This window comes from Bubalus kerabau, unplaced genomic scaffold (assembly GCF_029407905.1).
Source record: "Bubalus kerabau isolate K-KA32 ecotype Philippines breed swamp buffalo unplaced genomic scaffold, PCC_UOA_SB_1v2 scaffold_38, whole genome shotgun sequence".
NCBI classification, from domain to species: domain Eukaryota; kingdom Metazoa; phylum Chordata; class Mammalia; order Artiodactyla; family Bovidae; genus Bubalus; species Bubalus kerabau.
Genome location: NW_026577892.1, coordinates 351,074 through 364,227, shown reverse-complemented (window position 1 = coordinate 364,227; position 13,154 = coordinate 351,074). Strand labels below are relative to the sequence as shown.

Here is a 13,154-nt window from a genome sequence, read left to right as displayed (position 1 = left end):
AGAGCCATAGATGTTAGATTTGCGGGAAGCCAATTTAATGATGGTGGGTAGCAGTGTGCAGGAGACTCTGTGTGCCGGGCACGTGCTTTCCGAGTCTGTCATCTCATCCCCAGGTGAGGTCCAGTCTACTGCTATCCCCGTTCAGCAGACATAGACACTGAGGCTTAGCGAGGCCGGGCACCCTGCCCAGGCTCTCACACCCAGCAGCGTGGTGTGGACTGGTCTGATCAGAGCCTGGACACTTAACCGTGGTGCTGTCCAGCCCGCTTTCCTCCAGAGGCTCTCGTGTCCATCACGGCATCCCTGATGGAGGGAGCATCAGGAGGGAGCTCTCTGCCTCTCCCCTCGGGTCACTTGGATGAGCCCCTGTTGTTGGAGTCCAGTGCCCCAAGGGCTGGCCTTCCTTGTCCCTCTCTTGCTCCCAGCCCGCTGGCCGAGCACTCCTGGGCCTTCCCGCAGGACTGGGGTGGCCGTGCTCCAGTTCAGGCGGCTCAGTGCCCGGGAGCCCTTCTGCTGGGCACAGCAGAGCAGCGCCGTCCCCCTGGGGTTGGTGACCTGGGCATGCCGCTCGCCCGCTCTGTGGCCTGCTTTGCCCTCCTGTTCAGCGAGGACACGGCACTGCCCTTCCTAGCCACATGTGGCACCAGTGGGGCAGCTCCCATCCTGGGGGAGGGCAGCCAGGCTGCAGACCCAGAGGCCTTCCTCAGGAGGAGGCCCGGGGGAAGGGGCTGGCCTGGGCCCTGACTCCGAGGCAGGTGTTTGTCTCCACTGAGTCCATAGTCAACCCAGGTGTGTCACTTCCCTGCTCTGTTGGTGGTTGTTTTCTGATTTTTATAAATGCTTATTTTAACTTGAATTTGAGATTGATCCCTGTTCAGTTCCATGTGGAAAATTTCTAGCCTTTGTAGCCTTCTGTTGTCTGAGGGTTCTTGTTAGAGCTCAGGGGAGGGAGCCCAGTTTATCCAGCTGCTGTTAAATGAGTTCAGCTGTATTTTGCACTAAGTTACTTTGTTGTCACCAAGCTCCTCTGGGGCTGCACGGGATCAGTATTCTTTACAGAATCCCACCAAAAAGGCACAGGTTAGTTGGTTAACACAACGCACTCATTGTTTATAACAATACATGCCATGCATGTTTCCTAAAACCTCCCCAGGTTTAGCCACACACCAAAATGTATCAGTGAGACCTGTTTGGACCCTGCAGGGTTAATCTGTTCCCACACTGTCTTCCTTTCCTCACACCCAGGACCAGCGGAAACGCTGGGAGTCCAAGAGAGATCATCTTCTTCTTTTTTTTTTTTTAATTAGTTTATTTTTTAATTCAAAGATAATTGCTTTACAGAATTTTCTTTTCTGTCAAACCTCAACATGAATCAGCCATAGGTATCCATATATCTCCTCCCTTTTGAACCTCCCACCGCTCTAGGGTGATACAAGATCATCTGTTAGTGAAGACCTGGGGGCGCCTTATGGAAACCACTGTGAGCAAATGACACTCGAACAGCGTGTAAGTACTTCAGTGGGTAGTCCCCAGTCTGTATGTTACCGAGAAATACGATCCAGGCACATGGTGTTCGCGTGGAGGGGTTAGGTACCTTTTCTGTGTTTCTCTTGTTGTCATGGGTTCCAGTAACCTGCATCATCACTACAAATGATCTTGGATGGTGGCACAAGCTGTGTCTTTTTCTCCTTCAAACAGAAAGGTCTGGACGGCTTTGCTGAGAGGTTTTGTACTCTAGCTGTGGTGCTTCTGAGCAGCATCTGGCGATGAGCACAGTCCTGTCATCAGGGCAGTTCATGCCGTGCAGGATCCACGGTGCCAGCATCGCTCTGCTGTCCTGCCCTGCAGGGCCATCTGGTCGCTGGATTCCAGGGAGGGCCGAGGCCGGCTGCAGGGAGGCTCCCGTCCGGGGTCTCTGCACTCAGTCAGATGCTCTCGCTGCCCCATAGCCCCACTTTTTTTGAACAAGACAGTCTTTTAAGATGGCATTAAGCTATAACAAGGGTTTTTTTGTACTTGGGGGAAAGCATAGCTAATAGATTTTCAAATAAGTTTCTGGTTATAATGTAAAGCCTGTGTGATTGCCTTTTTCAGAACAGTCTATTGTTAGCCAATTTGACACTTAGCTCACTCCCTCAGCTGCCAGCTTTACGGGAAGAGGTAGAAGATGACAAGACCGCCCTCAGATGTGAACCCTCGACCCTCGCCTGGCCGCGGTCCCTTCGGCTGGGCCGGCTGCACACGGGGGCGCTGCGCACAGCCACCCACGAGGACCTCAGGGACGCCCACAAGTAAGCGGCCTGTGTGTGCGTCGTCAGTTTCAGGAGCCCTGCGCCTCTTGTCTTGAAAGAGTTGCAAGGATGATTTTAAAGGAATACCACTGAGTTCGGTGCCTGTGTTTAGTGGTGAACTTCAGGTGCTGGGGAAGAAGAGCTCAGTGACCTCAGTGATTTTAGAAAACGTCCATCTCTACAGATTGACTCCTGTGGGAGCTTTCTTCCTGCTCTTGGTAGAGGTCTGCCCGGCCTGGGGCACGTTCCTGACGGTGACGGCCCCGTGCCTCTCGGGTTCGCTCTTGAGGGTCCCTCCCTTTCCTGCAGGGGTCTCCTCTCAGGAGACCCTGTCCCCTCCTGTGACTGACACTGTCCTCATTCAGACCACCACTTGCTGAGCTCCCGTCCTGAGCCAGGCAGCACTCGATGGAGGGCACATGTGGTCACCTGACCAGCGGCCCTGCACGGTGACCGTCGCTCTCCTGCCACGGCCGGGGATGGTTACCCTGTGGGAGGCGGGGGGATCTACCCAGAGCAGGGGAGCTCGTCTTCTCCTGGAGCGTCGTCACCTGCCGAGCAGCGACCCTAAGGGAGGGTCAGAGCGCCCTCTGCACCAGCTGGCCTGGAGTCAAGCCCTCCTCGCGGGAGAGCTCGAGGCAGAGAATCTCAGCTTCCCAGTGCGGTTGTCTGACGCCGGGAGCCTGCATTGCTTGTGTGGAGTGTGGTTGGTGAAGGAGACTCCAACTGTCAGCTGCGAGGTTGAGGCGCAGGTGTTGCTGGGTGCCCGTTTCTATCAGTAGCTCTTGTGGAGGGGTGTGTGTTTGCACAAGGGTGCCAGTTAAAGGTCGTTTTCTCTCCCCGAAGCTCCACAGGCTCTCAGGACAGCCCCGGGAACAACCCCAGCAGCAGCACCAGCAGCCAGGGCTCGCTGCACAAAGCCCCAAAGAAGAAGGGCATCAAGTCCTCCATCAGCCGCTTGTTTCGCAAGAAGGAAAAGGGCCGGCCTGAACACCCCAGCAAGGAGGCGTTAGGACCAGGTGGGTGCTTCACCGTTCAGAGGGAGGAGGGCCTGCAGGCATCTCCCTTCTGTGTCTCCCCCGTCGTCCCCACGAGGCTCCTGTCAATCACGCTGGGGGTCCTCCTGGGAGCAGGAGTGGAGGAGGCGTCTGTCTTCTCAATGGGTCTGAGATGATCGGCTGAGTTAATGAGTGGATGGTTGGGTGGATGGATGGATGGATTAGTGAGGGGTGGATGGATGAACAGATGGCTGGCTGGATGGGTGGATGAATGGAGCATGGGATGAATAAAGCAGATGATTGTACTCCAGTGCTAGAAACATATTCTACGCAATTGATTGAGTAGGAGCTGGGCAATGATTGTTTCATCCTAACAGTGACATGTGTTTGGAAACGGCCTAAGTGGTCCTCAGTGAGGGGTGAGGTACAATCTGTGGACACCCCACAAGGAACAGCCCGCCCTCCTTCCTGCCACCTTCCCCATCCCCAGGAGCTCATCAGGGGTTCCGCCCATGCCCCCACCCCACCCCACAGCCACACAGGTCCTCCTGGGGTCCCCTCATCACACAGGGTTATCATCAGGCCCCCATATCACTCAGCTTCCTCTCCTTGAGGACAGACAGCGTATGTTCCTGCCTCTTCAGCCACAAATTTGTTGAGTCTTGTTTGTGCTGGGTGTGGGATGTACAGGGGTAAGTAAAGCAGATGTGGTCTGGAGCACAGCTAAGTGACAAGAGAGAAAAAGGAGCAGATTATTAAATGCTATCCCTATTATTAGTAAATACAATGCATAGATGGATGGTGCATTGATTATGTACCAGATGCTGTGTGCGCCTTAGCAAGCAGGTGCTGCCCCCTCCCGATTCACAGAGGAGGACACAGTGACAGTCACGTGGTTAGGGAGCGGTGAGGGCAGGTTCACACCCACCCAGTGGGACCAGGCACTTTGCCGAGCCCCAGCCACCTCTCTCGTGGATGAAACAGGAATGAGATGGCTCTATGGCATGATGGTTCAATGGACATGAATTGGAGCAAACTCCAGGAGATAGTGAAGGACAGGAAAGCCTGGAGTGCTGCAATCCAAGGAGTGGCAAGAGTCGGACACAACTGAGCGACTGAACTAAAACCTGAGCGTGTGCTAACCTGCTTCAGTCGTGTCTGACTCTGCGACCCCAGGGACTGTAGCCCGCTAGCTCCTCTGTCCATGGGATTCTCCAGGCAAGAAGACTGGAGTGGGTTGCCATGCTCTCTTCCAGGGCATCTTCTCAACCCAGGGATCGAACCCACATCTCTCGTTATCTATTGCATTGGCAGGCAGGATCTTTACCCCTAGCGCCACCTGGAAAGCCCCAGTGAATGCTGACAACTAGAAACGCAGAACATAAGGGCCGCTCCTAAGTTAAACTGGAAGAGCAGCAAGCACAGGTTGTAAAGAGGAAAACACACGATGAGCGACAAGAGCGCCAACAGAAACAAGGGATGCGTTCACCCACATAGAGGAAATATCTGTGCCATTCGGAAGAGGAGCCCGTCAGCCCTTGGAGGGACAGCTGGAACCGGAATGAAAACCGAGGCCATGGTCAGCAGTGCCCACCACACGGCCTGGGTGGCGTGGTGTCACTCACCGGGCTTCCTGCATCCCCAGAGCTGCTGGCAGTAACCTCTCTGAGTGCCAGGCCGGGCAGCGTCCCCGAGTGAGCTCAGGCATCACCGCTCTCCTTCCAGTGCTGCTCTGGGGCCCTCTGTGGGCGGCCACCCTCATGCCCTGCCCTGCTACTTGCTGGGGCCCGGCTGTCCCCCTGGGATCCTTTCAGCCCTTGAGCTTGGGTGTTCCCAGCCCTCTGCCACACCGGACTGGGACGCAACTCAGGACTTGGGCTTGAGATATCAAGGAGACCGTGAATCTGGAAGGACACCACCCTGGGGCCTGTGAGAGAGCAGGAGAGCAAAGCCCCTACGGGGAGGAAGCAGAGCTGGGGAACGTGCACACAACGTCCACTGCCTCCTGCACAAGTGCCTTTTCTTTGTCTCTCCTTGACCTGAAACAAACGCCAGCTGCTGCTGCTGTGCAGGTGATTCCTAAAGATGCACCTCCTGCCAGAGCTATTGTCCTGCTGCTCTGGGGCTGCCTGAGTGTGCTCAGGAGTACCAGACAAGTTAGGGCTGCCACACCTCATACTGGAGGTGGGGGGCCTGATACTGGGGAAGGGTCGGAGGTGGGGGGAGGGTCTGAGGGTGGGGGAGGGCCTGATGCTGGACTAGGGCCGTGATGCTGGACTGGGATCTGATGCTGGACTGGGGTCTGATGCTGGACCTAGGGTCTGATGCTGAGGGAGGACCTGATGCTGGACTAGGGTGCATCATTCGGGTCCCCGTCAAGGTTGCCCTCGGACACCCCGCCCTGTGACCGATGGCGAGCCTCGACACCTGCACTTTGTTCCCACCCTCGGCCCGCTGCCCACGCCTCAGCAGCAGAGGGGCCCTGTCCCCGCAGATGCTGAAGTGATGGAGCCTCTTGTCTCCGGAGCCAAGGGAATGAACACACCGTCGGGCGCCCTCTAGGGACACCTATGCTTCCGCCTTCTGGCCTTTCCTTTGCATCCGTCCGTTTCTCTTAAGAGAATGTCCGTGGGATGACACGGGCTCCCGTTACCAGCTCTGGTCTGTTCTCAGTGAGAGTACAGCTTACCCTCGGCACTCTTTATTGGCCCTGGGAAATTTTGCTTCAGTACTTGATTGAAAGAAAGCAATAAATAATACTGTGATAAAAATAGTTCAAAAGTAGACTGTACATACTTTGTCACATATTCGGGAAGTTCACAAAAGATTAATAGGAAAATAGAATGATAACAATGAATTGTACAAGTAAATTAAAGGCGGAACCCACATGTAAAGAGACATGCTGTCTCTGTCTACCAAGATACCAGCTGCATAATAAATATCACACTGTGACCTGAACGCATCTCTTGCTGGCTTTTTTAATGTGCTGCTGAAAAAGTAAAGATTACATTTGCTATTTATACAATCCAGAATGGCTATGTCATCACAATCTAAAAATGTACGCCTAGGTCCATTCTTTACACGTTTACAAACATGTAAAAAGATGATTTACATAAAAATAAGGCCTTTGTCAGAGCTGCACTACCCTGTCTGGGAAGTGGCACCTTCACTGTCCAGCTCGATGGCTCTGCAGCAGGTGCAGGGCATCGCAATTGGTCCCCAAAGAGTCTCACGGGAGAGGAGGGATCCGGGTCCACAGAGACTAGGTTACAGGAGAGATCTTCATAGTCGTCTTCTAGGCATCCTTTCAGCCCAAATTTCATTAGAAGCTCACATTTAACACCCAGTACTTTTAAATCACTTCACGCTGCGGCCAAAAAGCATTTCTTGCTAGAAAAAGTACAGTTTAGGCCAGTCGTTAACATCCAACAATTGGTTGAAATTAAGTTTGCTTATTTCAGAGTGATTGTTGGAGAGCTTGGTTACATTCTGGAAGGATAATAATGCACACCGTGTCATGATGATTTTACCATCGCGGGAAAACCCCTTCTCTCATGGTTTAACATTGAAAAGTTAAACAAGAATAATGACAATAAATGCATCATTTACAAAAGCCCTGTGTTTGTTCATAGGATTTATACAGACAAGCACTACAGTACATTCATTTGAAAGACTGAAATCAGGTATCAGAACATGAATGGATCTGAAAGGATATTCATAGCCTGAATATACAAGAAAAAGGAAGTAATTCTATAAATGAAGTCATAAGTTTACATAAATATCAGAAACATTAAATTCTAAAATATTTTTTCTCTATGGTCTTCATGAATTTTTCACTAGTTAAAAACCCTGTAATATCTTCGGATCCATGTAACAAGTATTAACAGAGTAAAGATGACATCGAGTTCAAAATGTAGTCTTTGTTGTATACTGGATGCTGTATAAACATCTGGAGAATTCGTGCAGGTAAACTGGAAACAAACACACAGAAAAGTCAGTCCTGGGTTGGCAGCTGGTGCCCCAGCCCCTGCCCCTCCTGACACCCCCACCCCCTACCCCATTTGGGGCTTCAGCTGCTTTGAGAATTCAGAGAAACATGGAGGACCAAGCAGATCAAGGAGAGAACTCTGTGGCTGACTTGATTCTGACATACAGCTAAAAGCTGCTGGTAAAAAAAAACCCTCAAAAGCCCAATCCAGCTTTCTAGCTGAGATGTGAACAGGACAGAGCAGACAGCCTCCTGCCCTCAGAGTTGCTCGAGCAGGGCTGGGCCCCAGGGCCGGACCCACCAGAGGACCACCCAGAGCAGCACCTGCAAGGGAGGGTGGCCCCTTAGTGGCCGCCTAGCCCCAGATGCCGGTGCACCTCCGTGTGAAATGCTGGCCTCTGCACGGAGAGGTCCAGGGCAGGGCAGCCTCGTGAACCCTGACGGTCTGGGCCCTGTTCCCTCCGAGAACGTGCACGCAGGGCGTGGCCGGCAGCACTGCCACTGTGGGAGGGATACCCACGCGTCCCTATGCGAGGGGCCTTGGCCATGCTCTGACCACTCCGGCGGCAGTGGGGCACCAAGGTCACGTTCTCTGCTGTGAGGGTTCTCCCAGGCTAACCTCCGGAGACCCGCTGACCCTCCACTCCCTGGGGCGTGGGCTCCGTGCCCCCGCAGGACCAGGCCGGCCTGTACTCACCCCGAAGCACATCAGGAGCAAGTCCTGACTGTAGCAGAATCCAGCCCCTGCGTTCCCGCCACGCTGCCTGGTCCCATGAGCGCGGGAGGAAGGGTGCAAACACAGAGTGCGGTTAGTCATGCAACGTCACATGGGGCACGAGGACACACAACGCACACCCGCAGCAGTGCCCACTCCTACTGAGGGTCTGGGGAAACTTCTAGAGGGTGGATGAGCTGGAGAGAGCGAGCCTGGAGGCTGCCACGTGGGGGTCCCTGCCCCTCGGGGTGGGGGGAGGGCGGTCAATGGCACATTTGATAACGTAAACGTGGTCATGGGGACAGATACTCCACATCGGCAGCTGCCAGTCTCTCCTTAGACCTAGGGATTCACAGAGGTCCAGATTCACAGATTCCACATAGTCTATTGTTATTCAATTTTACACTTCCCTCATTCCCTCAGCTGCCAGCTTTACGAGAAAGAGGTACGAGATGACAAGCCCACCATCAAATGTGAGCCCTCGAGATCAGACGAGATCAGGCGCGTTCAGGGTGGTATGGCCGTAGACGGAGGCGGCTGCCGCCGGGCGCCCTAAGAGCCCTGCGCTGCGCCTCCCTTTCGCTCTGACCTGCCGGTCGGGCCAGCCGGCCGCACCTCTCCCCGGGGGCGCGCGCTGTACTTGAGCCGAAGGACCCGCGACCAGACTCCGGCCGGCCAATGCCGCCACGCCCCCGAACACCGCCGCCCCGTGGCCAGCAAACGCCTGGCCAGGTTCGGCAGCCCGGAGGGCTTCCAGGACCCCCAGCGGCATGCCGGGCGTGCGTGCGTGCGTGCGTGCGGGGCCTGGGGGGTGGGCTGAGGGGCGCGGAGGTCTCGGTGCCCTCCCACCCCGGGCCTCTCCAGGCCCGGCTGCGCTCGGCGAACCGGGCCTCCCCGGATCCCGTTCGCTGCTCAGGGCCGTGCGGCCCAGAGGTGTCTGGCTTTCGGACCCGCCGCCACCCGCTCCCCCGCGGCCCGCGGGCCTCTGAGCCTCCTGTGGGCCTAGGCGCAGCCCAGCCAGGGCCCTGAGCGCCCATCCTGCCGGACACCTGCCCGGTGCCCAAACCCACCGGGAGCCACGGAGGCGCAGTCCTCCCGAGCGCCTCAGTCCCGCCCCTTCGCCCTACCGAGGCCCCCCCCCCCCACTTTCCCCCACGCCTCCGGACAAGCACACAACCTTCCTGAGAGAGCAAACGAGCGACAGGCAGTCACACGGACAGACACACAGACAGTCGACAGCCCGCCGTCGCAAGCTCGTCAGCCAGAGCCATAGCACCTGTGAGAGGCTGGGGCCAGAGGAACGGACGGGCCGCCGGGTGTCAGGAGAGACAGAGGCAGAAAGAGATGAAAGTTCAGAGACAGACTCCAAGACTGCGAGAGGGAGATACAGACAGACAGACAGACGCATGTGCGCGCGTGCACACACACACACACACACACACACACACAGGGAAGCAGAGACAGATGGAGACACAGAGCGAGTGACAGAGAGACAGCAAACAGGAGACAGACAGGGGAGAGAGGATGGCATCGGATCTGAGACAGACACACTGGCACAGCCCGTGACGCACCTCAGAGGAAGGCCACGCGGAAGAAGCAGCTTCCCCAAGGGAGGGGGCGTCAGCCTTGGGCCGGGCCCCGGCTGGACGCGGTGCCCTGGGGCTGGCGGTCACCCGTGGGGACCCCAAGACTTCCTCGAAGCCGAGGTCTCAAAGGTCCCCTTCGGCCTGGCTACCTAAGGCGAGACCCAGCCCCCACCCCCAGGCCAGAGGGTGAGTGTGTGAGAGTGTGTGTGAGTGTGTCGGTGGGTGAGGGTGGGGTCGGGTCGACTTGGGGCCGGGTGGATACCCAGAGTGGAGGGGGAGGGTGTGGAGGCCGGGGGTTGGGAAGCTTGCGTGTCCTCTTGCTGTCTCTCTCTCCCTCTTTCTCCGTCTCCCTTACCTGTGGTTTCTAGCTCTTGACCTGTCTCGGCGGCAGGGTGTGTGTGTGTGTGTGTGTGTACCTCCAAACCCAAAGCAACTTTCTATGGAGACATAGTGAAGGGTAAATGCACTCTGACTCATCTGATATATGAGTCTAAAACACTGGACATGTCTGGACTCAAACTTCCAGGGCCGCCTTCCTGCCACCTCTGGCAAGCATTGATGGTGCCACTGTAATCCTCTAAAGGACCGAAAGTCCTGTACAAGTCCAGACATCTGCTCTGTACAGTCTCTGCCTACAGTACAGAAAAGTATAGAACAGAATGACACATTCTTTTTTAATTGTACAGATGAATCAGCTGCTATCTGCTGCCTAGTCAACATGGTCAACATGAGGGAGTCAAGCAAGAGTTCCAAATCTCTTGAATGTGGCCCTTGGAAATACTTCTGCTCTTAGTTGCTCAGTTGTGCCCAACTTTTATGCTACCCATGGACTGTGGCCCGTCAGGCTCCTCTGTCCGTGGCATTTCCCAGTCAAGAATACTGGAGTGGGTTGCCATTTCTTTCTCCAGGGGATCTTCCCGACCCAGGGATCAAACCTGAGTCTCCTGCAGGCGGATGCCTTCCCATCTGAGCCACGATACAACTAATTGCCTAGTCAAAACACAAAGAAAAGAGCTAGTGTTCTACTAAGTGGAAAGATGATTTAAGAAACGGAAGCTTTCCTTTGTTGGTATATTTAAATCTTTATTTAGTTATATTTTATTTTTCCGATTAAGGCTACTTGAACAAGGCAATGGAGAAACCCCAGAGTTGAAAAGCAATTGACTTTTTAAAAGAAACATGTGGCAGGTGAAACTTTCTTCATTTTTTAGAGTTGGTTCAATGCAAAATCTTTATTCGACAAATATGACTCTTGTGAACTTTATTTCAAATCTCCACGATGAATCACTAAGGCATCAAGGAAGAAAGGAGTAGAGGTGGAGAAAAAAAGAGCAACCTTTCCCCTTGGCTCCATCTCAACCAGCTGCTTAGTTCCTTCATCTCATGGACTACCATCTGGGATTATCTTGTTTGTCTGATTTTTGTTTGGGGACCGTTTCTAGTCACAAGGCTAGAAACAGTGGAGGGGGGAAGCCCTTCTTTCCATTCCACATCAGACCCAGTGGGCAGTCCAGGCCCTGCCCACTGCATTGAGTCTGTAGCAACAGAATCACCAGTGATGCTGGTTAACAATGCATGTTCCTGGAATCCACTCCATTCGCTACTGACTCTTTGAGGTGGTGGTCTGGAACCTATACCTGGAAACTTTCTTGATGATTTCAAATCACACCAAAGTCTGAGGACTATGGAAGATCTTCACATTTCTGGAAGAGCCGCACACCTCCAGAAGGAACCACAAGACTTGCCTGAAATGGTAAAGGTATAAGTATTGGACTGAAAGTTGGAAGGTCTCCACCTTTGCTATGTAAGTAAAATGATCTTTCTTTGAAATGAAAATGGATAATACTAAAAGTTCACATTGTTCTAGAGCATTAAAGAAAAAAACCCTGAATTATAGAAATCTGATGTACGAGTTCCTGGAAAGCAAGAACCTATATTTATTGATATGTCTTCATGCCTTAGATCATGCCTTGAATATAGTGTGCACATCAACAGAAGAAAGAAAAGAACTGGATGGACAAAGATACAAAGAGATCAAAAGTGCTGAGCCAAGTGAAAAGTTGAGGCTTCACAGAACTTTTCTGTCTTTCACACACTGAATAAATATTGAGCACCTACTATGAGCTAGTAGGCATGTAATATGTTTCTGGAAATAGAATCCTGAGAGAAGACACAAAGTTCCTTCTTTCCCTGAGACTAATCTAATGATAAATAACAGGCAGATCCTTTGAGAACTTCTATAGGGGCCTCTTCCCTCACCAAAAACTGGGTGTCAGAGAAGGCTTTTCAGACTAATAATTGAGTTGAGATCCATAGGTTGAACCAACGTAAACCAGGGTTGAGATGCAGGAAGAATTTCAGGCAGGTAAAATAGCATCTTGGAAGGCTACGTGACAAGGAAAAGAAATGAAAAAATGCCCTATGGGATGGAACCAAAAGAGTGCAGAAGGCATTCCAGTGAAAAGAAATCAGAGAAGAAAGTGGGGACCAAGCAATGAAGGGATTTGGTCATATCTTCACTATGATGGGAAAATACAAGAGCAGTTGGAGCAGGGAGGTGATAGAATTGCATCTGCATTTTAAAAAGGTCATCTTGCTCCACATCACTCATGATTGGACAGACTCAACTCCAAACTACAACGAGGTACCACTTCACATTAGTCAGAATGGTCCTCATGGAAAAGTCTGTAGATAACAAATGCTGGAGAGGATGTGGAGAAAAGGGAACTCGCCTCCACCGTTAGTAGGAATGTGAGTTGGTAGAGCCACTATGGAAAAGAGTATGGAGGTTCCTGAAGGATCTAAACCTAAAAGTACCATATGATTCAGCAGTCCCACTCCCAGGCACATATCCACCAAAAGTATAACTGAACAAGATACATGCACCATCTGTGCACATATATCTGTGTGTGCACGCAGATGCGCGCGAGCTCCGGCGTTCGCCTGCAAGGATGGGGGGGTGGGGGTGGGGGTGGGGCTGGGGGTAGGGCTGGGGCTGGGGCTGGGGCTGGGGCTGGAGCTGGTGCAGCCCCCCGGGGATTGCCTGAGGCACGCCAAGGGAGCCCCAGACGGAGACCCGCGGGACGGTCCTCTGGTTTCCTGGAAGCCAAATGCAGAGGGGCTCGCGGGCCGCGCGGAGGCACCCCAGGTCTGCAGCGGGAGTCGGTGCCCTGGCCACCCACCCCCAGGAGGGGTTGGGGTCCGGGAGCCCAAGAGTTGGGACGTGGGGGCGGGGGCTAAAGGAGAGGGAAGGCAAAGAGCCTACAGCACCCGGTATTCCCAGGCGGTCTCCCATCCAAGTAAGAACCAGGCCCGACCCTACTTAGCTTCCGAGATCAGACGAGACAGGGCGCGTTCAGGGTGCTATGGCCTTAGACGGAGGCCGGCCTTAGACGGAGGCCGCTGCCGCCCGGCGCCCTAAGAGCCCTGCGCTGCGCCTCCCTTTCGCTCTGACCTGCCGGTCAGCCATTCCGACTACAAGTAATTTTACTCCTTCCCCTTTCTCTCCCTGCTTTCTGAGAGTCTCTCTCCTTCCATACTCGATGGTGTAATGAATGGATGCCTTAGATCATTTTC

At 53.7% G+C, this 13,154-nt stretch overlaps 1 protein-coding gene and 1 pseudogene across 1 annotated transcript in view; one reads left to right on the top strand and one right to left on the bottom strand.

Annotated features, from left to right (window-relative positions):
* The window catches only part of LOC129640715 (liprin-alpha-1-like), a gene marked incomplete at its 3' end in the record, with an annotated part of 47,550 nt that extends 44,277 nt beyond the window's left edge, over positions 1-3,273 (top strand). The window contains 2 exon segments of the mRNA XM_055565808.1: positions 2,140-2,291; positions 3,138-3,273. Coding sequence (XP_055421783.1) covers positions 2,140-2,291; positions 3,138-3,273 — 288 coding nt within the window.
* A 9,563-nt stretch (positions 3,274-12,836) lies between these two features.
* On the bottom strand, positions 12,837-12,955 carry LOC129640733 (uncharacterized; annotated as a pseudogene).
* Between the last annotated feature and the right edge of the window lie 199 nt (positions 12,956-13,154).